The sequence below is a fragment of the Colobus angolensis genome, unplaced genomic scaffold (genome assembly GCF_000951035.1).
Source record: "Colobus angolensis palliatus isolate OR3802 unplaced genomic scaffold, Cang.pa_1.0 Scaffold49, whole genome shotgun sequence".
Taxonomy (NCBI): domain Eukaryota; kingdom Metazoa; phylum Chordata; class Mammalia; order Primates; family Cercopithecidae; genus Colobus; species Colobus angolensis.
This window is the reverse complement of record NW_012118376.1, coordinates 4,713,134-4,736,710: the sequence shown is the minus strand read 5'-3', so window position 1 is coordinate 4,736,710 and position 23,577 is coordinate 4,713,134. Positions and strand designations below refer to the sequence as shown.

The following is a 23,577-nucleotide window of genomic DNA, read 5'->3' as shown; positions in this document are numbered from 1 at the left end:
TGGCCTCATAAAATGAGTTAGGGAGGATTCCCTCTTTTTGTATTGATTGGAATAGTTACAGAAGGAATAGTACCAGCTCCTCCTCATACCTCTGGTAGGATTTGGCTGTGAATCCATCTGGTCCTGGACTTTTTTTGGTTGGTAGGCTATTAATTATTGCCTCAATTTCAGAGACTGCTGTTGGTCTATTCAGGGATTCAACTTCTTCCTGGTTTAGTCTTGGGAGAGTGTATGTGTTCAGGAATTTATCCATTTCTTCTAGGTTTTCTAGTTTATTTGGCTAGAGGTGTTTATATTATTCTCTGATGGTAGTTCGTATTTCTGTGGGATTGGTGGTGATATCCCCTTTATCATTTTTTATTGCGTCTATTTGATTCTTCTCTCTTTTCTTCTTTATTAGTCTTGCTAGCAGTCTATCAATTTTGTTGATCTTTTCAAAAAACCACCTCCTGGATTCACAGATTTTTTGAAGGGCTTTTTGCATCTCTATCTCCTTCAGTTCTGCTCTGATCTTAGTTATTTCTTGCCTTCTGCTGGCCTTTGAATGTGTTTGCTCTTGCTTTTCTAGTTATTTTAATTGTGATGTTAGGGTGTCAATTTTAGATCTTTCCTGCTTTCTCTTGTGGGCATATAGTGCTATAAATTTCCCTCCACATACTGCTTTAAATGTGTTCCAGACATTCTGGTATGTTGTATCTTTGTTCTGCTTGGTTTCAAATAACATCTTTATTTCTGCCTTCAATTCATTATGTACCCAGTAGTCATTCAGGAGCAGGTTGTTCAGTTTCCATGTAGTTGAGAGGTTTTGATTGAGTTTCTTAGTCCTGAGTTCTAGTTTGATTGCACTGTGGTCTGAGAGACAGTTTGTTATAATTTCTGTTCTTTTACATTTGATGAGGAGTGTTTTACTTCCAACTATGTGGTCAATTTTGGAATAAGTGCAATGTGGTGCTGAGAAGAATATATATTCTGTTGATTTGGGGTAGAGAGTTCTGTAGATGTCTATTAGGTCCACTTGGTGCAGAGTTGAGTTCAATTCCTGGATATTCTTGTTAACTTTCTGTCTCGTTGATCTTTCTAATGTTGACAGTGTGTGTTAATGTCTCCCATTAGTATTGTATGGGAGTCTAAGTCTCTTTGTAAGTCTCTAAGGACTTGCTTTTTGAATCTAGGTGCTCCTATATTGGGTGCATATATATTTAGGATAGTTAGCTCTTCTTGTTGAATTGATCACTTTACCATTATGTAATGGCCTTCATTGTCTCTTTTGATCTTTGTCCGTTTAAAGTCTGTTTTATCAGAGACTAGGATTGCAACCCTTGCCTTTTTTTGTTTTCCATTTGCTTGGTAGATCTTCCTCCATCCCTTTATTTTGAGCCTATGTATGTCTCTGCATGTGAGATGGGTCTCCTGAATACAGCAAACTGATGGGTCTTGACTATTTATCCAATTTGCCATTCTGTGTCTTTTAATTGGACCATTTAGCCCATTTACATTTAAGGTTAATATTGTTATGTGTGAACTTGATCCTGTCATTATGATATTAGCTGGTTATTTTGCTCGTTAGTTGATGCAGTTTCTTCCTAGCATCAATGGTCTTAAAAGAATTTTCAAATTTTCTACTTTCACTTTAGAGAGGCAAAATGTAATGGTATACATGAGAAATAATTATAAAGCATCAAATTCAAAGAAAATGGCCAGAGAAGCATGGTTTAACTTATACACAAAATTTAACTTATACACAGGTGTTTTAAGGCCAAAGCTATTATATTTGCTTAAGATAGTTGGCTTATCTTTATCTTTCTACAATTTGGTTAGAATTTACCCTTTGAATTGGGGCAGAGGTCTGTATTAGAACACAGTCAGCTATAAAAGCTAATAATTTAATAATTTACTTGTACGTGATTTAACCTATAGTCTGGAATTATAATAAAATGAGCTTCTTGTTCTGAATACTCTGAAAGGAGTAAAGGCAAGAGACAGCTGCAATGAAGTGCCAGAATGGAAGAGAACTACCAGTTCTATGGATCTCTAGTCACAGCTGCTTTAGGGCAGCAAGAAACACACAAAGCAATAATCCTGGTGCATTTGGCACTATTTTTTTATTTTTATTTTTATTTTTTAGAGGTGGGGGTACTGCTTTGTCACCCAGGCTGTAATGCAGTGGCACAATCATAGCCCACTGACACTTCAAATTCCTGGGCCCAAGGGATCCTTCCAATTCAGTCTCCCTAGTAGCTGGGACTATAGGCATGCACTACCTCACCTGGCCATGTGGTACTTTTAAAGGAACAGCCTATGAGACTTGTGACTCAGAAGTTCAAGGAGAGTGGTGACAACAGTGCACAGATGCTAATGGCATCACAAGGCATCAATGGCTGGCACTCAGGAGGCCAAATGGGCAGGAGGTTGGAGTTATGGGAATATAGGACATAGTGGAACCCTGTTTTAAAATAAATACTAGACTTGGGTATGAGAAAAATAAAAACAAATTTTTGTGTAAATATTGATGACACCTGCTATAGTCAAAACCCAAAGGAGAGGCCAGGCGCGGCGGCTTACACCTGTAATCCCAGCACTTTGGGAGGCCGAGGCGGGTGGATCACATGAGGTCACAAGTTTAAGACTAGCCTGGCCAACATGGTAAAACCCTGTCTCTAATAAAAATACAAAAATTAGCCAGGCATGGTGGTGCATGCCTGTAATCCTAGCTACTCAGGAGGCTGAGGCAGGAGAATCACTTGATCCCTGGAGATGGAGGTTGCAGTGAGCAGAGATCGTGCCACTGCACTCTAGTCTGGGAGACAGAGAGAGGCTCTATCTCAAAAAAAAAAAGAAAAAGAAAAAAGAAAATACCCAAAGGAGAAAGGAATGCCTAGGGCATGTCATTATCCATGACACCTCTGTCTGAAATTGTTCAATACATTCTTACAAAAAAAAAAAAAGACTTCACCCTCTAAGATGATATCATTACAGCTTTATAAACACAATTCTTTTTGTTTAATCTATAACTACATCTTGTAAAAAGTGCTAAATAGTTTTTACTAAATTTGGAGGTTATGTTTGGCATATTCTGAATTATATTAGGCCATTTGATACTTATTAAACCTTTTAAAAATCACAAAGTTTTTTATATTTAAAGAGGAACATTAATTACCACTTGTACTTACATTTGTTTAATGATTAATTTATTAAAATTCCATATCTAAGACAGGAAAACTTGAAAATTACTATTTAACATTTAAACAATGATAACAAACTTAAATTTCCTTAAACAAGTTAAACTAAAAATTTGACATAATTTTTTACCATTTCAAAGATATAAAAGACTACTGCTCTTAAACTAATTCTAAAATAACAGTATCATTGGTGTAATTCATTCTTCTTTATTTCTATAGTTGTTCTTATACCTTTTTAAGATTAAAGTAATACTCTGATACCTTTCCAGGGTTACAGACTACCTGATATTTTGTTGGGGCATGAGATTATTTCTCTCAAGATTATTCCATCTGACCAGCCAATTATCTGGTTTTACTTGAAAATAAATACCTTAAACTTCACAAAGGTTACTTTTTGTAATCTAATGTTTTGTCCCAGAATGCTTTAAGTTTTACTTGGTTGGTGTTACAAAAGCTTTTGTCTTGTCACTTATTATGTACTGATAAGTTATGTAGTATTATTAGAAACTTATTCCTGCCATTTAGTATCTTATCATGATAGGCAGGGCCATCTAAGGCTTTTATTTATTAAGAGATAAGGATCTAGTCTCTGCAGAAAAGTCTCCTTAATTGGATATCAGGTTAATTTGTCATCTGGGGACACAGACCCCACTTTATACGTTTTATGTGTCACTGCTGGTACTGTGTGGTGGGCCTTTCTTTCCTTGGTACAATTCTTACTTTTTCCAGGACTGCCTGACTCTTTCCCTACTTAAACAGTGATAAACAAAAAATCCTATGATTTATAAATAGATATGTATTTAATTAAAAAATCAAAATGCACAGGTATTAACAGGCCCCCATTTCTTAGTCATTAAAACTTTCTTTTTTGAGATAGGGTCTCACTCTGTCAACTGGGCTGGAAACATGGCTCATGCAGTCTCAACCTCCTGGGCTCAAGCTATCCTCCCACCTCAGCGCAGCATGCACCACCATACCTGGATAATTGTGTGTGTGTGTGTGTGTGTGTGTGTAGCGACAGGGGTCTTGCTGTGATTCCCAGGCTGGTCTCGAACTCTTAGGCTCAAGCAAACATCCTGGCTCAGCCTCCCAAAGTGCTGGATTACAGGTGTGAGCCACCACACCCAGCCCATTCTTAAATATCCTGCTATAGTTGCTTTTCTTTTTGTATTGAGACAATCTTTTGTACACTCTTAACGTTTTTTGAGTATCATTATGAACTCATAGTCTTTTCACAAACTTATTTCTATGAACTCTAAATTACTGGGTTTTTATCCCTACTTAATGTATCACTTTGGCCAGTTTATCACAGTTTGGCCGCAGTACCATTGAGCTAACCATTTATTCCTACAGCACTGGCCCCAGACATCCTTGAAAGCATCCTTGCTTTTCAGTAATAACGGTACATTCAGGCTCATCCTGATATTGTCATGCTCCAAAATGGATCAGCTACCCTTTAAGAATCCCTGGTTTATTTAGCATTCACACCCTTGGCACCCATATACCTGGTATATAGTAGGCTTAATAAGTATTTGTTAAAAGAATAAACCATATTAAAGACCAAACTCTAGACACTAAAAGTACACATAAGAGCTGGTGGTGGGCAAAAGTGGTACTGCTTTGTTGCTGTAGCAACAGAGCAAGAGAAGACAGAGCTTTTTAAAGTTATCTTTCCAAAATGTTATCAAGTCCTTGTATCCTTTCCTTATAATACTAGGTTTCATTGAACACTATAAATATTTACTACACTGTGACACAATATACCTAAAATTCACTCTGGAGGAAGCATTGGTAGACACTGCAAAAAGATAGACAGCTATCCTCTAATATAGCTCAAACCAGGGCAAAACTGGCCTGTGTGACTGACAGTCAAGAAAAACATGAAATTCTTATTAAAAATCTTATGAACATAGGAAATAAACTTTGTTTTCAAATTTCAGCCCCCAAATCACATTTTGAGTAGCAGATACTAACGGCACCTGAGCTGCTACTCCCATAGGTAACTCTATTAACCATGATCTAAGTCAATAGCAACACTGATTTCATATTTATAAATGTATAGTAAGCCAGGCTCAGTAGAGCATGCCTGTAGCCCCAACTATTTGGGAGGCTAAGGCAGGATAATTTGCCTGAGCCCAGGAGGTCAAAGCTAATTTGAACAACATAGTAAGACCCCATCTCTACCAAAAAAAAAAAAAATCTATATATCTATATCTATATATCTATCTAGATATATAGATATATATAGTTGACCAGACTAGTTGTAAATAAATGTATATCTAAGTCTTCTATTTTTAGGCAAAGACTAATTTCCTTTATATGACTCTACCATGAAAACATACCTTCACTATTTTGGTGGTTCAATGAAAGTCCAGACTGGCGAAACAACCCAATGAACATTGAACAATTTTTTCTAGTCCTAAAAAATCAATTAATTAATAAAAATAAATTTTAAAGTGAAAGAAAAAATAGTGTTTCTCATTCAAATACAATTTAATTTTTCTTTTTCACTTAAAAGGCTTTCCAAATAGGATACTTTTTTTGCTATATCATTCCAATTATTTTTACAATCATTACCAATTTGTTAACATTTTCATTTCAAGTAACTGCAAAAATGAAGGAGAGAGCTGAAAAATAATAAATGACCTGAGGAGTGTATACAAGCTAAACTACATTTAGGTCTAAAAGTGACTTTGGACGTGACTGTCTGCCAAATAGTGGTAGGAAGGTCAGGGAAAAAATTGTCCTAAAATATGTAGTTTGTCTATCTACATCATCAAATACACTGATAGTTTGTCATTACAGTTTTAGATGTAAGTGAGAGTCATTAATGATAAATTTCTCCAGGCATTACTTACCATTCTTGTATTTCACAGCAGGCAAAGAAGAGGTAGAGAATACCGAAGGGAAGAAGTTAAAAAGCAAAATAAGGGTCATGCCTAATCTGCAATTTTGATCATCTGCCCTGTGATAATTAAAAGCTGATTAAAGAAAGGCAATCAGCTAACTATAATTTTTCTCAGCCTAATTTACTGTATAAATGTAATCAAGACACCTTCCTTTAAAAAAAAAAAAAAAGCCTCTCGTTTCAGCTGTTTTAAGAGCAGTTTTTAATGCAGCAGGCACAACTACTGGAATACTATGCAAGAATAATAAATTAACCATTCTCTCCTGTCCAAAAACAGAAGTGATCAATATAAGCTGCCTTCAAATAAAAATGAGACTATTAATGTAGAATGATAATTTTTGAAGCAAATAGAAAAGAATGCTGATTTTTTTCCCTAAAGTGTGATTCTTTAAGAACAAGCTGATTGAAAACAAAATAAAACTATAGTTTGAGTTAACAACAGAATTTTTTTCCCTTAATTGCAAGAGTATTTAAGACACAATCTGAAAATAGAGCAAAGCATCATCTAAATTATTACAAATAGTTATTTATGTTAGGTAAGACTACAAACAACCTAAAGGTCCAGTAGTAGAGGAATAATTAAATGAATTATAGTAAAGTCAGTAATACAATAAGGTATTATAAGGTCATCAAAATTCACATTTTTAAAAACATTATGAAACAAGAAAATAACTTTGACAAACAATTACTTAAAATTTAAAAACAGGATACAAAACTATCTGCAAGATGATCCCAATTTTATAGAAAGTATGAACAAAATCAAAAATATAAATAAAGCCTAACATAAAATGTATCAAAATGTTACATGGTTCTCTAGGCGGGGAGAATATGGATGCTATATTAGCCTTCCTTCGTCTTTTCTTTTTTCTACTTCTCTAAATGTTGGTAGCTGGGGCAAAAGAGTTATTTTACAACAATAGCAGTTTTCAAACTTTTTGATTTTCAGACTCCTTTATACTCTTAAAAATTATTGGTGTCTTATAATTATTTATGTTTACATATTAGAAACTAAAATGAAGAACAAAATTAAATATGTATAAATTTTTAAATGACAGCAATAATCCAGGAACATATTAATATATTTTTATGAAAAATTATCTTTCCCAAAATGAAAAAAAATTAGTGAGAAAAGTTGTAATGTTTGACATTTTAAAAAATCTCTTTAATGTGTGGCTTAAATGAAAGGTGACTACCATCCTGTATCTGCTACTGCATTCAATCTGTTGCCATATATAATTTTATTTGAAGTACATAACAAACATCTGGCTTCACACAGATATGGAGCTGGAAAAGGGAGGAGTATTTTAGTAGCCTTTTTGGATAATTGTGAATATTGCTTGGGTACAGAAAATAATACCCCAAAATATGACACCATGTCATGCTGAGTACTCTGAATTAAAGAAAATTGAAAGGCCTGAGAAATAAGCTTCAGAACCAAGGTCTCCATCTGACCTTCCCTCTCACCCTCCACCCCACTTCTCTGATCTTTTCTTTCTTTAAGCACCTGAAGGGACTCTCTCCAGAATTTCCTTATCTGACTGAAAAACTTTCTTGAAAAAATAAAATAAAATGGTCTTAAAATCCCCTCCCTAGGAATCTAATTAAACAACCAGGAAAGATTAACCATCAAAGAAAACACTAGAAGTCTCTAAGGCCAGGACAGACACCATGTCCAGACAAATTCTTTATCTATTCTTCTGACAGCAGCACCAAGAGATTACCCAATACTTTATCTGCATAAGACAACCTTTGTTCAGAATGAAGTTCTGCCTCTCATCTTCCCATCAATTCCCCCAAAACTTAGAGGAACTTGTCCCAGGCCATTGGTTTTTGGGCATATTCATTTCCCCTGAAAATCATTTACTGCTATAACCTCCATCTCCTCTTCCCCTGTGAATAATGGTATATAAACATCTGGACCTCACTGGGTTATTGGGTAACCACACTCCTGTGATTTTCCCCCATGTACATTAAATAAACTTTATATGCCTTTTTATTCTATAAATCTGTCTTTTGTCTGTTCATTTTCAGCAAACCTTCATTGGGGGTACAGGACGCTTTCCCCCTCTACCCCTAAAATATTCTTTATCAATATTACAGCAAAATTATTTAATCAACAATACTTTCCTAAAAGGGAAATGTAGGAAACTGAAGCAAAATTAATGAACTTTTTGTGTTCTATTACATTAAAACCCACAGTCTATCTTGCACTTTTGAATGGGTCTTTTACCTATACATGATTTTGTAACATCATGCATTGGTCTTTTAGAAAATACTTATGCACTGAGTTATGTACATTTTCTTAATGTTGACACATTTCATTATAAAATATCCAAAAAATCACCTCTCAAGTTAAAAAAAAAGTGAAACCAGTTTTCTTCTAATGCTTACAACTCAAACAAGTACACAGGTGTTTTACTCAAGATAAACATCACGGCTGCACACAGTGGCTCACACCTGTAATCCCATCACTGTGGGAGGCCCAGGCGGGTGGATCACTCGAGGCCAGGAGCTCAAGACAAGCAAGGCCAACATGGCAAAACCCTGTCTCTACTAAAAATACAAAAATTAGCCAGACAAGGTGGCACACACCTGTAGTCCCAGCTACTTGGGAGGCTGAGGGACAAAAATTGCTTGAATCTTGGAGACGGAGGTTGCAGTAACCCGAGATCGCACCACTGCACTCCAGCCTGGGTGACAGAGTGAGACTCTGGTTCAACAAAAACATAGACATCACATATGAGTATGCACAGAAATGCTTTAAGCATACTTTCCATTTCATCACACAGAATATTAAAAATATATATACTCAAAGGTGGAGACTTACTAAAATTAATAATTTTCCTGCCTCATCAAACACAAATTCTATTAAGTGAAACTGCCTTCTTTTTATTTTTGTAACTGAGAGCACATATCAGTGAAAAAACACAATGACTACTAGTATTCTTTGGTGCCATTGCCTTGATTCCTACTAAGACTCCAGCGTTTTACCCACCATTACTATAACACTATTGTGCAAATGTTGATTCCATGAAATAGGCAACTAATGTGTTAGTATTATTATGAAAAGAGTTTTGACCTCACAGACCCTCTAAAAGAATCTCACGGACTCCTGAAGTGTTCACAGACCATACTTTGAGAATCATTGTTTTAAAAGAACTGAAAGGATAGTTTCTTTTTCTTTCTTTCTCTTTTTTTTTTTTTTTTTTTTTTTTTTTTTTTTTTTTTTTTTTTTTTTGAGACAGAGTCTCATCTCACTCTGTTGCCCAGGCTGGAGTGCAGTGGCACGATCTCAGTTCACTGCAACTTCCACTTCCCAGGCTCAAGCAATTCTCATGCCTCAGTCTCCCGAATAGCTGGGATTACAGACACCCACCAACACGCCCGGCTAATTTTGTACTTTTTATTAGAGATGGAGTTTCTATTAAATTCATATTAGCCAGGCTGGTCTCGAACTCCTGACCTCAGGTGATCTGCCTGCCTCAGCCTCCCAGAGTGCTAGGATTACAGGTGTGAGCCACTACACCTGGTGGAGTTTCTTAAGGTATAATAATTGTATGAAGTCTAATTTCAGTAAGTTTTACAAATTCTTCCTTCATGCTGTGCTTTTATCTGCAGCCCCTTTATAAATTTGCTATGCTTTAAATTCGCTTTTAAAATAATAGAGAACTAAGTTAATCTGATTTAATGCTTCTTATGAAATAAAACTTATCTAGAACGTGTGTAAAATAACATATATTTTTGCTACAAAATGGGCAATTATTCAAAAATATACAACAATTCTAAAACTCTTAAAAATGAATATTCATCTTAGATGTGTAAAATGACAAAAATACCTACAACGTAATGAAGCCAAAAACTAGTTTACTTACTGTAACAGAGCTTGATTTCGTTCTGTTTCATCTTGAGACTGCCAGGAAAAAAAAAACAGTTTTTTCCAATTGATAAATGTTAATTCAATGCAACAAGCTAAAAAAATTAATATTTAAAGTAATTTTTGTGTTATTCTTTCTTAGTTTATTTTTATTGTGGTAAAATACACATAAAATTTACTGTCTATTTACTATCTGTACATTTTTAAGTGTACAGTTCTCTGGCATTAAGTATACTCACACTGTTGTACAACCAAGACCACCATGCACCTCCAGAACTTTTTCATTTTCCCAGACTGAAACTCCATGCTCATTATAATGACAGTTAACTCCCCACTCCCCTCTCCACAACCCATGGCAGCCACCATTCTGCTTTCTGTCTTTATTGATTTACTACTCTAGAAACATCATATAAGAGATATAAAATTTTAATCATTCTGTGACTAGCTTATTTCACTTGGTAGAATATATTCAAGGTTAATCTATGTTGTGGTATGTATCTGTATTTCCTTCCATTTTAAAGCTGAATAATATTCTATTGTATGTATATACCACATTTGGTTTACTCATCTATTGATGGACACTTGCAGTGCTTCCACCTTTTTTGGTTACTGAGAATAATGTTGCCATGAACATGTGTATACAAATATATCTATTCAAGTCCCTGCTTTCACTTCTTCAGCATATACAATCAGAAGTGAAATTGCTAAATCGTTAAGGTGATTCTATGTTTAACTTTTTTAAGGAATAGCCATACCGTTTTCCACAGCAGTTGCATCATTATACATTCCCATCTGCTATGTACAAGGGTTCCAATTTCTCTACATTCTTGCCAATACTTGTTATTTTTGGGTTTTTTGGAAAAAAAAAGTCATCACAATGAGTGAAAAGTGGTATTTCATTGTGATTTTGATTTGCATTTCCCTAATGATTAGTGATACTGAGCATCTGTTCATTGACCACTTTTATATCTTATTTGGTGAAATGTCTACTTGAGCCCTTTACTAATTTTCTAATTCTGTTTTTTTTTTTTTTTCTGCTGTGGAGTTGTAAGAATTCTTTATATATTCTGTAAAGCATGCATGATTTGCAAATATTTTCTCCCATTCCATTCCATAAGATGTTTTTACACTCTGTTGATGGTATACTTTGATGCTCAAAAGTTTTTAATTTTTATGTAATCTAACTTATCCATTTTTTCTTTTGTTGACTGTGCTTTTGGTGTTATAACTGAGAAATCATTGCCAAATCCAATGTCATCATACTCTTCTCCAATGTTTTCTTCTAAGAGTTTTATAGTTTTGGCTCTTCTGTCTTTATCATAACTCCTTTCCACAAAAAAAAACAAAGTAGAACTTAAGTGAAGAGAAAGAGAAGTGTTCCTTTTTTTAATTCCTAGTTTTTTCCTCTTCATTAATATGTGATGATTCTGAACAGCCATTCTTGTCCAGTTCTGAGTTTTAATATTTCCCCTAAGGACCAGAAATTATATGACCTCTGTGTTACAGTGTAAAATACTAACTGGGCAGGGTGCAGTGGGTCACATCTGTAATCCTAGCACTTTGGGGGGGTCAATCTGGGCAGACAGCTTGAGCCCAGGAGTTGGAGACCAGCCTAGGAAACATGGTAAAAATCAGTCTCTGCCAAAAAAAAATACAAAAAAATTAGCCAGGCATGGTGGCCTATGCCTATAGTTTCAACTCTCTAGGAGGCTGAGGTGGGAGGATCACCTGAACCCAGGGAGGTTGAGGCTGCAGTGAGCTATGATTGCACCACTGCATCCCAGCCTGGGCGACAGAAACCCCATCTCAAAACTGATTCTGCCTAATTCTTAATTAATATCAGAAAATGTGAAGTTGTGTCCCTTTCAAAAAAGATAAAATGCACTGACAATATGCTTCCATTTTAAGAGTTCAAAACACACTGGCTTTTGTCACTTTAAAAGGAATCTTTACTATTAATATGTCGTTAGCATCAAAGATCTTTAGTAAAAGACTTCTCTTTAGCGGCCCCTTTATGTTTGTTTCTAAGATCAATTATAAAGCTCTCTGAAAATAAAGCCATTAGGCTGAACTTGCAAGCATTTTCATGATTACACGAATACCAATACAGAGCTAATGCCACTCCATATAGGTGGGGTCTGGAGATGTTAACTCATTAATTAACCATATGCAAGTTATGTCAAAAAATACAAACAAAGCAATGTGATAACCTCAACCTTCTCCAATTAATGCTCAGTATTATTTATTGATAATGCATCCCTAAACACTCCAAAGTTACATTAGTTTCACAGGTATATACTTCCTAAGCAGGCTTTACAGAGTTCAGAGGCCAGAGATAAGAAGAAATGTCAAGAGACAAACCCAGACGCTCCCAAGAATTAATTCAACAGGGTATACTTACACACAAGATAGTTCTGTGTCTCTGCAAAGTAATTTTTCAAATATTTGTAATATTCACTTCATTTATCTTACTAAAGGACCAGTGACTTTTCCTGTTGGGAACTAATTATTCGTTTGACTCTGCCTACATAAGGTTCTACACTGAACTCCTGGGCTCAAGCTATCTGCCCATGTTGGCCTCCAAAAGTGCAAAAGGTAAATGCAAAAGGTAAGAAAGCAAGTAGGAAGGAAGGTTGCTCCTGACAGCTGATTTTTTTCCTCCTCTATAGACATAACTACCAACCAAGAGCTAATGCCATTGAATACAAGTGGGGGCTGGAGCTGTTAATTTGTTAATGAACAATATGCAGGAATACATGTCAATCAATTTTTTCATAAGAAACACCAAATTGGTATCTATCTTTTTAATACATGTGACTGCACTTTCCCCTGTCTTTACCCCACTGCATTTTGACAAGGCCATTAAACTGTAGTTTTCTTGTTGTTGTTGTTGTTGCTGTTTTTGTTTTGGAGCTAGGATGTGAGAGGTAAGAGAAGTTAATTGTGTTAATTTAGAGGATCTAGAAAAGAAGCAAATATATTTCTATACCCTCAACCAAAAAAGCAATCTCTTGCTATCTGAGAACATTGTCTTTCACTGATTTATGGATAACTGGGAGTGCAGTGGAAGAAGTCGGGCTTGCCGGATCAGCCCAACCAATCCTGGTTCTCCATGACACACTGAATGTCTCACACAAACTACCTTCACATTTGATAAATCAGAATAGCAGTTACTGGTATTCAGTAAGTGTTTGAAGTACCTGGATGAATTGCTAATAACATTTGCTTAAGATATCTTTCTTTCAGAGTGAGGTACCCAAACTTGGTCATTTATATAAATATTTTTAAGTATTTCCAAATATCCATACAATTGCCTTTTAGAGGGTTCCCTCTGGACATATGGTACCATCTGCGTACTGCTTCAGTATTCTTAAATGTTGACATCCACTCACTAGGATCTAAACACAACTTAAATACACAGCGATTTAACCACTGAATGAGAATTGTCTTTATTCCAGCTAAGTTAGGTGCTAAAACCCCACTTTCATCCTACTTCTTCCCAGAAATATTCCTAAGTTATTGCAACTACTGAACAGAGACAGCAATTTTAGGAAACAAGTTAGGATGAGTTAAAGATCCAGGAAAAGTATACCATTTGGCAGTAGTGATCAGCTCAGTAGAGTCAGGGGTACCTAACTTTAGAAAAATGACATTGCATTTGAATTGCCCAGTAATTTATTACTCAGTGAGGCAGCTAGGAGGAGAGAATGTTACCTGCCCACTGGGGCTTTAAAAGACCATACAGTGCATAATCTCTCCATTAGTTCTGGCCTTGCCAGCCCTGATCCTTCTTCTATTACACACTCATCAAACAAGCCTGTGGTTATTTATTTCCCCTTCAAAGTTCTCTTTAATGCTCATTTTAACTGATTCTCTCTCTGAATCTGGATAAACGTAGAAGATGGAGGCTGCAAAAGGGAAAAGGAAAGTGAGATTCAAGTTGTATTTACAACTCTCAGATAAATAGTCCTGAGGTAAAAGAAGCAGCCTACTGGTAATAATTGTATAATTCAATTAATCATTACTCCCTGTCAACAAGTATCTTCTAGATGACCAAAAACTGACTATAAGACCAGTGATGCCCACTGTATTAGTCAGGATCCTCCAGAAAAACAGAACCAATGGGATGTGTACATATGTAGAAAGAGATTTATTATAAGGAATTGGCCCCCACAATTATGGAAACTGGCAAGTGCAAATACGCAGTGTGACCTGTCAGGCTCAAGAGACAGAGAGCCAATGGTATAGTTCCAGTCTAAAGGTCAGCAGGCAGAGAAGCAGAACAGCCAATAGTACAGATGAAATTTAAAGGCCAGCAGGAAATCATCTGGGAGAGCTAATGGTGCTGATAAAATCTAAAGACAGTCTGCTATAGAATTCTCTCTTACGGGGAGAGGCAGGTCTTTCTGTTCTACTCAGGTCTTCAACTGATTAGATGAGGCCTACCCACATGATGGAGGGCAGTCTGCTTTACTCAGGTCCACTGACTTTAATGTTAATTTCATTCAAAAACACTCACAGAAATATCCAGAATAATGTTTGACCAACTATCTAAACATTCGGTGACCCAGCCAAGTTGACACATAAAATGAACCATCATGCCCCCCTAATTTTGACACACCCATGTCTCCATTATCTCTCCAGGCCTATCACTAAACTTTCCAAACAAACCAAAATCTATTCATGTAAAGTTTTAAAACTGCTTGCCATATAGCATACATGTAAAGAACTAGAAATGGTATTTTATAAGACCCAACAAAAATGAGGAGTATAAAATATTTTTAAAGATTGCTGCCTACATTTAAAAAAATCAAGATGACATAAATCAAAGATCCTCTATTTCTTCATTGTTTGTTCTTATTTAAAATAGCTCATCATTTCTAAAATGTCTTCTTTAAAGTTGAAATGTCAATACTGGTCTCTGGGGAGAATTTATTTAGAAACCTGTTTCATAATTATTTAGAATTTACTTAGAAATCTAATTCCAGTTGCAAAACAACAAATTTAAAAAAAAAAACAAACTCTGAGAAAGTGCCTTTTCAGGTATCTTAATTTCTTTATCTGATAAAGTCGGTTTCTCTCATATAGTTAAATTTCAAAAGGTTTATTTTGATAGGATAAAAGAAAACAATGAAAGAAGCAACATTTATCAATTTATAAAAGAGTATTAATTAAAATTTACTACAGATGTTCAAACACTGGGATTACATTGCCTTTTACTGTAGACAAAAGTGGGGATATAAAAGAAAGTTAAAGGAGGCATCTATTTTTCCAATGAAAGTTTTTTAAAAATAAACAAATATCCAATACTTCACTTATCCCTCTTAATGTAATTTTAATCACATTAATGTAACAAGCCCATACTCAGCAGATGGCTAGTTTACTATCTGATGATAAAGATTTGAAGAATACATTTATTAACTCTTCAAGTCCTTTAAGGTGATTGTTCCAAGCTGACTGAATATTAGAAATTCATTGGAAGGTTTTTGAAAACTGAACATCCCCAGGTTCCACCCAAGCATGGCTCTGAGCATCCATATATTTAAAAAGCTACCCAAATGGGTCTGATAATCAAACTTTTTAAACCATGTTCTGAGGTATAATACAGTTCCTGGGACAATAATCACATAGCAAACGTTTCTGAAATAAACAGAAAGAAAAATAATTATTACCTCCTATTTCACAATTACTGAAGACAGAGGAAATAAATGTTGTTTTCTGATCTCAGAAGTTACAAAATTAATTTTTAAGTGAGTTATTAGAAGCCAAATATAGAGCTCTCAATTTCAAGGAAAGATATTTGGTGTTAAATGTTTTGGTTTTTATCAGAGATCATTTATTTGATACACTTTCCTAGGTATGATATTAAGTAGACATTCATATTAACTTTTGGGAAATGCTGTCAGTTTCTGCTACTAAAATGTATGTATCTTTCCTTCCCTTCCTTATCTCTGCTTAGCTAACTTATTTATACCAAGGTGCTAACAGAATCATTCCTTACTTTTCCCCATGACATTTACTTTAAAAATATATATATATATATTAGAGATCTTTCTAACTTTTTGATGTGGGTGTTCAGTGCTATAAATCTCTCTCTTAACACTGCCTTAGCTGTGTCCCAAAGATTCTGGTATGTTGTGTCTTCATTCGCATTAATTTCAAAGAACTTCTTGATATCTACCTTAATTTCACTATTTACCCAAAAGTCCTTCAGGAGAAAGTTGTTTAATTTCTGTGGAATTGTATGGTTTTGAGCAATTTTCTTGGCCTTGAATTCTATTTTTATTGTGCTGTGGTCCAAGAGTGTGGTTGGTATCATTTCAGTTTTTTGAGTTTCCTGAAAATTGTTTCACGTCCGATTGCAGGGTCAATTTTAGAGTATGTGCCATGTGGCAATGAAAAGAATGTATATGCTGTTGTCTTCGGGTGGAGAGTTCTGTAGATGTCTACTAGGTCCATTTGGTCAAGTGTTGAGTTCAGGTCCTGAATCTCTTTGTTAATTTTCTGCCTCAATAATCTGTCTTATACTGTTGGTGTGGTGTTGAAGTATCCCAGTATTATTGTGTGGGAGTCTAAGCCTCTTCTTAGGTCTCTAAAAACTTGCTTTATGAATATGGATGCACCTGAGTTGGGCGCATACAGATTTAAGACAGTTGGGTCTTCTTGTTGAATGGAACCCTTTACCATTATGTAGTGCCCTTTTTTATCTTGCTATGGACTAGGGAAGGGATGCCCTTCTTTGTCTTTTCTGATCTTCGTTGCTAAAAAGCTGTTTTGTCTGCAATTAGGATTGCATCACATGCTTTTTTCTGTTTTCTATTTGCTTGGTGGATTTTTCTCCAACCTTTTATTTTGAGCCTATGGGTACCACTGTATGTGAGATGGGTCTCTTGAAGACAGCTTATCTCTGGGTCTTACCTCTATTCAGCTTGACACTCTGTGCCTTTTAATGGGGACATTTAGTTCATTTATATTGAAGGTTAGTATTGATATGTGTGGATTTGATCCTGCCATCATGTTGTTAGCTGGTTATTATGCAGATTTGTTTGTGTGGTTGCTTTATACTGTCACTGGTCTGTGTACTTAAGTGTGTTTGTGTCATGGCTGGTAATAATCTTTACTTTTCATATTTAGTGCTTCTTTTAGGAGCTCTTGTAAGGAAGTTCTGGTGGTAATGAATCCCCTGAGCATTTGCTTGTCTCAAAAAGATCTTCTTTCTCAAATTAACAATGAAACATCACAACTAGAAGAACTGGAGAAGCAAGAGCAAAGCAACCTCAAAGCTAGAAGAAGACAAGAAATATCCAAAAATCAGAGCTGAACTGAAGGAGACAGAGACACAAAAACCATAAAAAAGATCAACAAATCCAGGAGTTGGTTCCTTGGAAAAAATTAATAGGACAGACAGAATTCTAGGTAGACTAATAAAGAAGAAAAGAGAGAATATCCAAATAAACATAATTAGAAATGGCAAAGGAGATGTTACCACTGACCCCACAGAAATGCAAATAGCCATCAGAGACAACTATCAACACCTCTTTGCACATAAATCTAAAATTCTAGAAGAAATGGATAAATTCCTGGACACATACATCCTCCCAAAACTGAATCAGGAAGAAATTGAATACTTAAATAGACCAATAATGAGCACTGACATTAAATCAGTAATAAACAGCCTACCAACCAAAAAAAGCCCAGGACCAGAGAGATTCACAGCTGAATTACAACAGATGTACAAAGAAGAGCTGGTGCCATTCCTACTGAAGTTATTACAAAAAATTGAGGAGGAGAGACTCATCCCCAACTCATTCTATGAGGTCACCATAATCCTGATGCTAAAACCTGGTGGAGCCACAACAAAAAAAGAAAACTTCAGGTTAATATCCTTGATGAACATAGATGCTCATCAAAATTCTCAACAAAATACTAACAAACCAAAAGTGAATTAGCACAACAAAAAGCTAATTCACCAGGATAAAGTAGGCCTTATCTCTGGAATGCTTCAACATATTCAAATCAATAAATGTGACTCACCACATAAACAGAAATAAAGACAAAAACCACATGATTATCCCAACAGATGCAGAAAAGGCTTTCAATCAAATTCAAATCTCTTCATGTTAAAAACCTTCCATAACCTAGGCATTGAAAGAATATACTTCAAAATAATAAGAGCCACCTATGACAAAGCCATAGCCACCATCAAACTTCATACTGAACGGGCAAAACTTGAAAGCATTTCCCTTGAAAACCAGAACAAGATAAGGATGCCCTCTCTCACCACTCCTATTCAACATAGTATTGGAAGTCCTGGCCAGAACAATCAAGTAAGAGAAAGAAATAAAAGGCATCCAAATAAAAAGAGAGGAAGTCAAACTATCCCTGTTGGCAGATGACATGATTCTATATCTAGAAAACCCCATAGTCTCTGCCCAAAAGCTCCTTGAACTGATAAGCAACTTCAGCAAAGTTTCAGAATACAAAATTGATGTACAAAAATCAGTAGCATTTCTATACACCAAGAGCAACATCAAACTGACAGTCAAAAGTAACACAGTCCCATTCATAATTGGCAAAACAACAACAACAAAACAAAAACAAAAACAAACAAAAAACTAGGAATCCAGCTAACTAGGAAGGTGAAAGATCTCTACAACGAGAATTACAAAACACTGCTCAAAGAAATCATATGTGACCCAAATAGAAGAACATTCCATACTCATGAATACGAAGACTCAATATTGTTAAAATGGCCATATCACCCAAAGCAATTTACAGATTCAATGCTATGACATCCTTCACAGAACCAGAAAAAACTATTCTAAAATTCATATGGAACCAGAAAAGAGCCCAAATAGCCAAGGCAATTCTAAACAAAAAGAAAAAGCAGGAGGAATCACATTGCCTGTCTTCAAACTGTAAAAAGCTACCATAACCAAATCAGCATGGTACTGGTACAAAAGTAGAAACATAAACCAATGGAACAGAAGAGAAAGCCCAGAAATACAGCTACACACCTATGACAATCTGATCTTTGGCAAAGCTGACAAAAATGAGCAATGGGGAAAGAATTCCTCATTCAATAAATGGTGCTGGGATAACTGGCTAGTATATACAGAAGGTTGAAACTGGACCCCTTTCTTATACCTTATATAAAAATCAACTCAAGATGGATTAAAGATCTAAATATAAAACCTAAAACTATAAAACCCTGGAAGATAACCTAGGAAATACCATTTTGGACATAGGAACTGGCAAAGATTTGATGATGAAAATTCCAAAAGCAATCACAAGAAAAACAAAAATTGACAAATGGGACCTAATTAAACCAAACAACTTTTGCACGGCAAAAGAAACTATCAACAGAGTAAACAGGCAACCTACAGAATGGTACAAAACGTTTGACAGGCAACCTACAGAATGGGAGAAAATGTTTGCAAACTATACATCTGACAAAGGTCTAATACACAAATGTACAAACAAAAAACACCTCCATTAAAAAGTGGGCAATAGCCGGGCATGGTGGCTTACGCCTGTAATCCTAGCACTTTGGGAGACCGAGGTGGGCAGATCACCTGAGATCAAAAGTTCGAGACCAGCTTAATCAACACGTAGAAACTCCATCTCTACTAAAAATACAAAAAAATTAGCCGAGCATGGTGGCGCATGCCTGTAATCCCAGCTACTCGGAAGGCAGAGGCAGGAGAATTGTTTGAAGCTGGGAGGCAGAGATTGCGGTGAGCTGAGATTGTGCCATTGCACACCAGACTGGGCAACAAGAGTGAAACTCCATCTCAAAAAAAAAAAAAAAGTGGGCAAAAGACATGAACAGACACTTTTCAAAAGAAGACATATACGTGGTCAACAAGCACATGAAAAAATGCTCAATGTCACTAATCATTTAGGAAATGCAAATCAATGAGATACCAGCTCACACCAGTCAAAATGGCTATTAAAAGTTAAAGAATAACAGGCCAGGTGCAGTGGCTTACCCTAGTAATCCCAGCACTTTGGGAGGTCAAAGTGGGCAGATCGCTTGTGGTCAGGAGTTTGAGACCAGCCTGGCCAACATAGCAAAACCCTGTCTCTGCTAAAAATACAAAAATTACCCAGGCATGGTGGCACGTGGTAGAATACTATGCAGTCATAAAAAAGAATGAGATTATGTCTTTGCAGCAACATGGATGGAACTGGAGGCCATTATCTTAGCAAACTAATGCAGAAACAGAAAACCAAGTAATGCATGTTCTCACTTATAAGTAGGAGCTAAATCATGAGAACACATGGACAGAAGGAGGGGAAACACAGATACTGGAGCTTACTTGAGGGAGAATGATGGGACAAGGAAAAGGTTCAGAAAAAAAAACTGTCAGGTACTATGCTTAGTACCCAGGTGATAATAATCTGTACACCAAAAAAGTTTGATTGCCAGAAATCTACATGCAGTTTGAAATGACATAAATGTCAAAATCATATTTTAAAAGACAAATAAAGGAAAAAATCTTAGTATGTGTGTGTGTGTGTGCACATACACATACATACACTCACACACAAGACAACAGAAGTGTCTTTTCAGTGGCCTATATCACAAATTATACCATACAGGCTATATCTTCTTCACAAGTTTAAGAATAATCCCTAATATAAAATGGAGATGAAACTCATAATTATTACATCCTATTTTAACCTCTGTTCTTCTCATATCTGCATCTCTACCAAAGGGCGAAAAACGTAAGAGGTGTAAGAGTAGACAAAAGAAAACACAGTTCACTTTTGAACAACACAGGCTTGAACTGTGTGGGTTCACTTACACATGAATTTTCAACCCCTGCCACCCCTGGGAAAGCAAAACCAACCCCTCCTCTTTCTCTCTTTTTCTTCCCCAGTCTACTCAATGTGAAGACGATAGGATGAAGATCTTTATGATGTCCCCCTTGCACTTAATGAATAGTAAATATGTTTTCTCTTCTTTATCATCTTAACATTTTCTTTTCTCTATCTTACTGTGTTGTTACAATACAGTACATAATACATATAAAAGACAAAATATGTATTGACTATCAGTAAGGCTTCCAGTCAACAGTAGGCTATTAGTAGTTTAGTTTTGGGAGAGTCAAAAGTTGTATGTGGATTTCTGACTGCACAAAGGGTCAGCATCCCTAACTCCCAAATTGTTCAAGGGTCAACTGTATTCTAAATCCTCTCTCCTAAAACAATTGTTTTCATCAAAGTTTCAGCAAAGAAATAGAATGACTGGTTAAGAAAGAGGTAAAAATTAATAAGAAAAGAGGAAAGAAGCAAAATAATAGACAAAAAGAATAAGAATTCGTGATTTGCCACTCTGATAGCATTTCCAATTTTTAATGAGTATGTATTCAATTAACACGCTACACACCTGTAATATTGTATCCTCGCTAAGAATACGCATCATCCTATTATTACTCATTTGCTCTTGCAGATCCTCTTTGAGCTTAAATCTAAGTTGAATCTCAGGAGAAGGCACGCCTAGAATGAAACATAATCATAAAACATTGGCAACAGTTTTATTGCTCTGCTTTGACAATGGCCCAAGAATTTTATAGGAATGCAAAATGTCATTAAGAATCATCTAGTATATCATAATTTCTTTTTTTATTTCTTCTAAAAAAAAGGGGGATATATGTGCAGAACATGCAGGTATATGTGTGCCACGGTGGTTTGCTGCACCTATTGATGCATCCCCTAAGTTCCCTCCCCTCACCCCTCAATCCCCAACAGGCCCGGGTGTGTGTGTGTGTGTTCCCCTCTCTGTGTCCATGTGTTGTCAATGTTCAACTCCCACTTATGAATGAGAACATGCAGTGTTTGGTTTTCTGTTCCTGTGTTAGTTTGCTGAGGATGATGGTTTCCAGCTTCATCCATGTCCCTGCAAAGGACTGAGATTGTGGCTGCATAGTATTTCATGGTGTATATGTACCATATTTTCTTTATCCAGTCTATCATTGATGGGCATTTGGGTTGGTTCCAGGTCTTTGCTATTGTAAATAGTGCTGCAGTAAACATACATGTGCATGTGTCTTTATAGTAGAATAATTTATAATCCTTTGGGTTTATACCCAGTAATGGAATTGCTGGGTCAAATGGTATTTCTGGTTCTAGATCCTTGAGGAATCGCTGTACTGTCTTCCACAATGGTTGAACTAATTTACATTCCCACCAACAGTGTAAAAGCATTCCTATTTCTTCAAAGCCTTGCCAGCATCTATTGTTTCCTGACTTTTAAATAATCACCATTCTGACAGGCATGAGATGGTATCTCCTTGCAGTTTTAATTTGCATTTCTCTGATGATCAGTGATGTTGAGCTTGTTTTAAATGTTTATAGTATATCATAATTTCTTAACTGCCACTTTTATCTGTTAATATTTTTTAATTATTAAGAGGAAACACATATAGTACATTGAATGAAATAATACTTGATATTTCTTTGCCTCAGGATGAATAAAGGCAATCAATATGCATAGAAAGTACATAGACTTAAACACTACAAGAATAATTTTAAATTTCTTTTAAAATTCATTTTAGGGGGGCGGAGCAAGATGGCCGAATAGGAACAGCTCCAGTCTCCAACTCCGAGCACGAGCAACACAGAAGACAGGTGATTTCTGCATTTTCAACTGAGGTACTGGGTTCATCTCACTAGGGAGTGCCGGACAATCGGTGCTGGTCAGCTGCTGCAGCCCAACCAGCGACAGCTGAAGCAGGGCAAGGCATCACCTAATCTGGGAAGCTCAAGGGGGAAAGGAATCCCTCTTCCTAGCCAGGGGAACTGAGACACACAACACCTGGAAAATCGGGTAACTCCCACCCCAATACTGCGCTTTACCAAGGGTCTTAGCAAACAGGCATATCAGGAGATTATATCCCACACCTGGCCGGGAGGGTCCCACGCCCATGGAGCCTCCCTCATTGCTAACACAGCAGTCTGCGATCTAACTGCAAGGCAGCACGCCATTGCTGAGGCTTAAGTAGGTAAACAAAGCCCTGGGAAGATGGAACTGGGTGGAGCTCACAGCAGCTTAAGGAGGCCTGCCTGTCTCTGTATACTCCACCTCTGGGGACAGGGCACAGCTAAACAACAACAACAACAACAACAACAAAAGCAGCAAAAACCTCTGCAGACACAAACGACTCTGTCTGACAGCTTTGAAGAGAGCAGTGGATCTCCCAACATGGAGGTTGAGATCTGAGAACAGACAGACTGCCTGCTCACGTGGGTCCCTGACCCCTGAGAAGCCTAACTGGGAGACATCCTCCACTAGGGGCAGACCAACACCCCACACCTCACACGGTGGAATACACCCCGAGAGGAAGCTTCCAAAGCAAGAATCAGACAGGTACACTCGCTGTTCAGCAATATTCTATCTTCTGCAGCCTCTGCTGCTGACACCCAGGAAAACAGGGTCTGGAGTGGACCTCAAGCAATCTCCAACAGACCTCCAGCTGAGGGTCCTGACTGTTAGAAGGAAAACTAACAAACAGCAAGGACACCCACACCAAAACCCCATCAGTACGTCACCATCATCAAAGACCAGAGGCAGATAAAACCACAAAGATGGGGAAAAAGCAGGGCAGAAA

General features: G+C 36.5%; 1 protein-coding gene across 1 annotated transcript in view; it reads right to left on the bottom strand.

Moving 5' to 3' along the window:
- Nucleotides 1–23,577, bottom strand: part of ANKRD31 (ankyrin repeat domain 31) — a 179,704-nt gene that overhangs the window by 136,589 nt on the left and 19,538 nt on the right. Inside the window, exons 3-5 of the mRNA XM_011959242.1 lie at nucleotides 21,357–21,466; nucleotides 9,960–9,997; nucleotides 5,522–5,598 (exon numbers count right to left, since the gene is read on the bottom strand). Of these exons, the coding sequence (XP_011814632.1) occupies nucleotides 5,522–5,598; nucleotides 9,960–9,997; nucleotides 21,357–21,466 (225 nt within the window). The remainder of the gene's footprint in view (nucleotides 1–5,521; nucleotides 5,599–9,959; nucleotides 9,998–21,356; nucleotides 21,467–23,577) is intronic.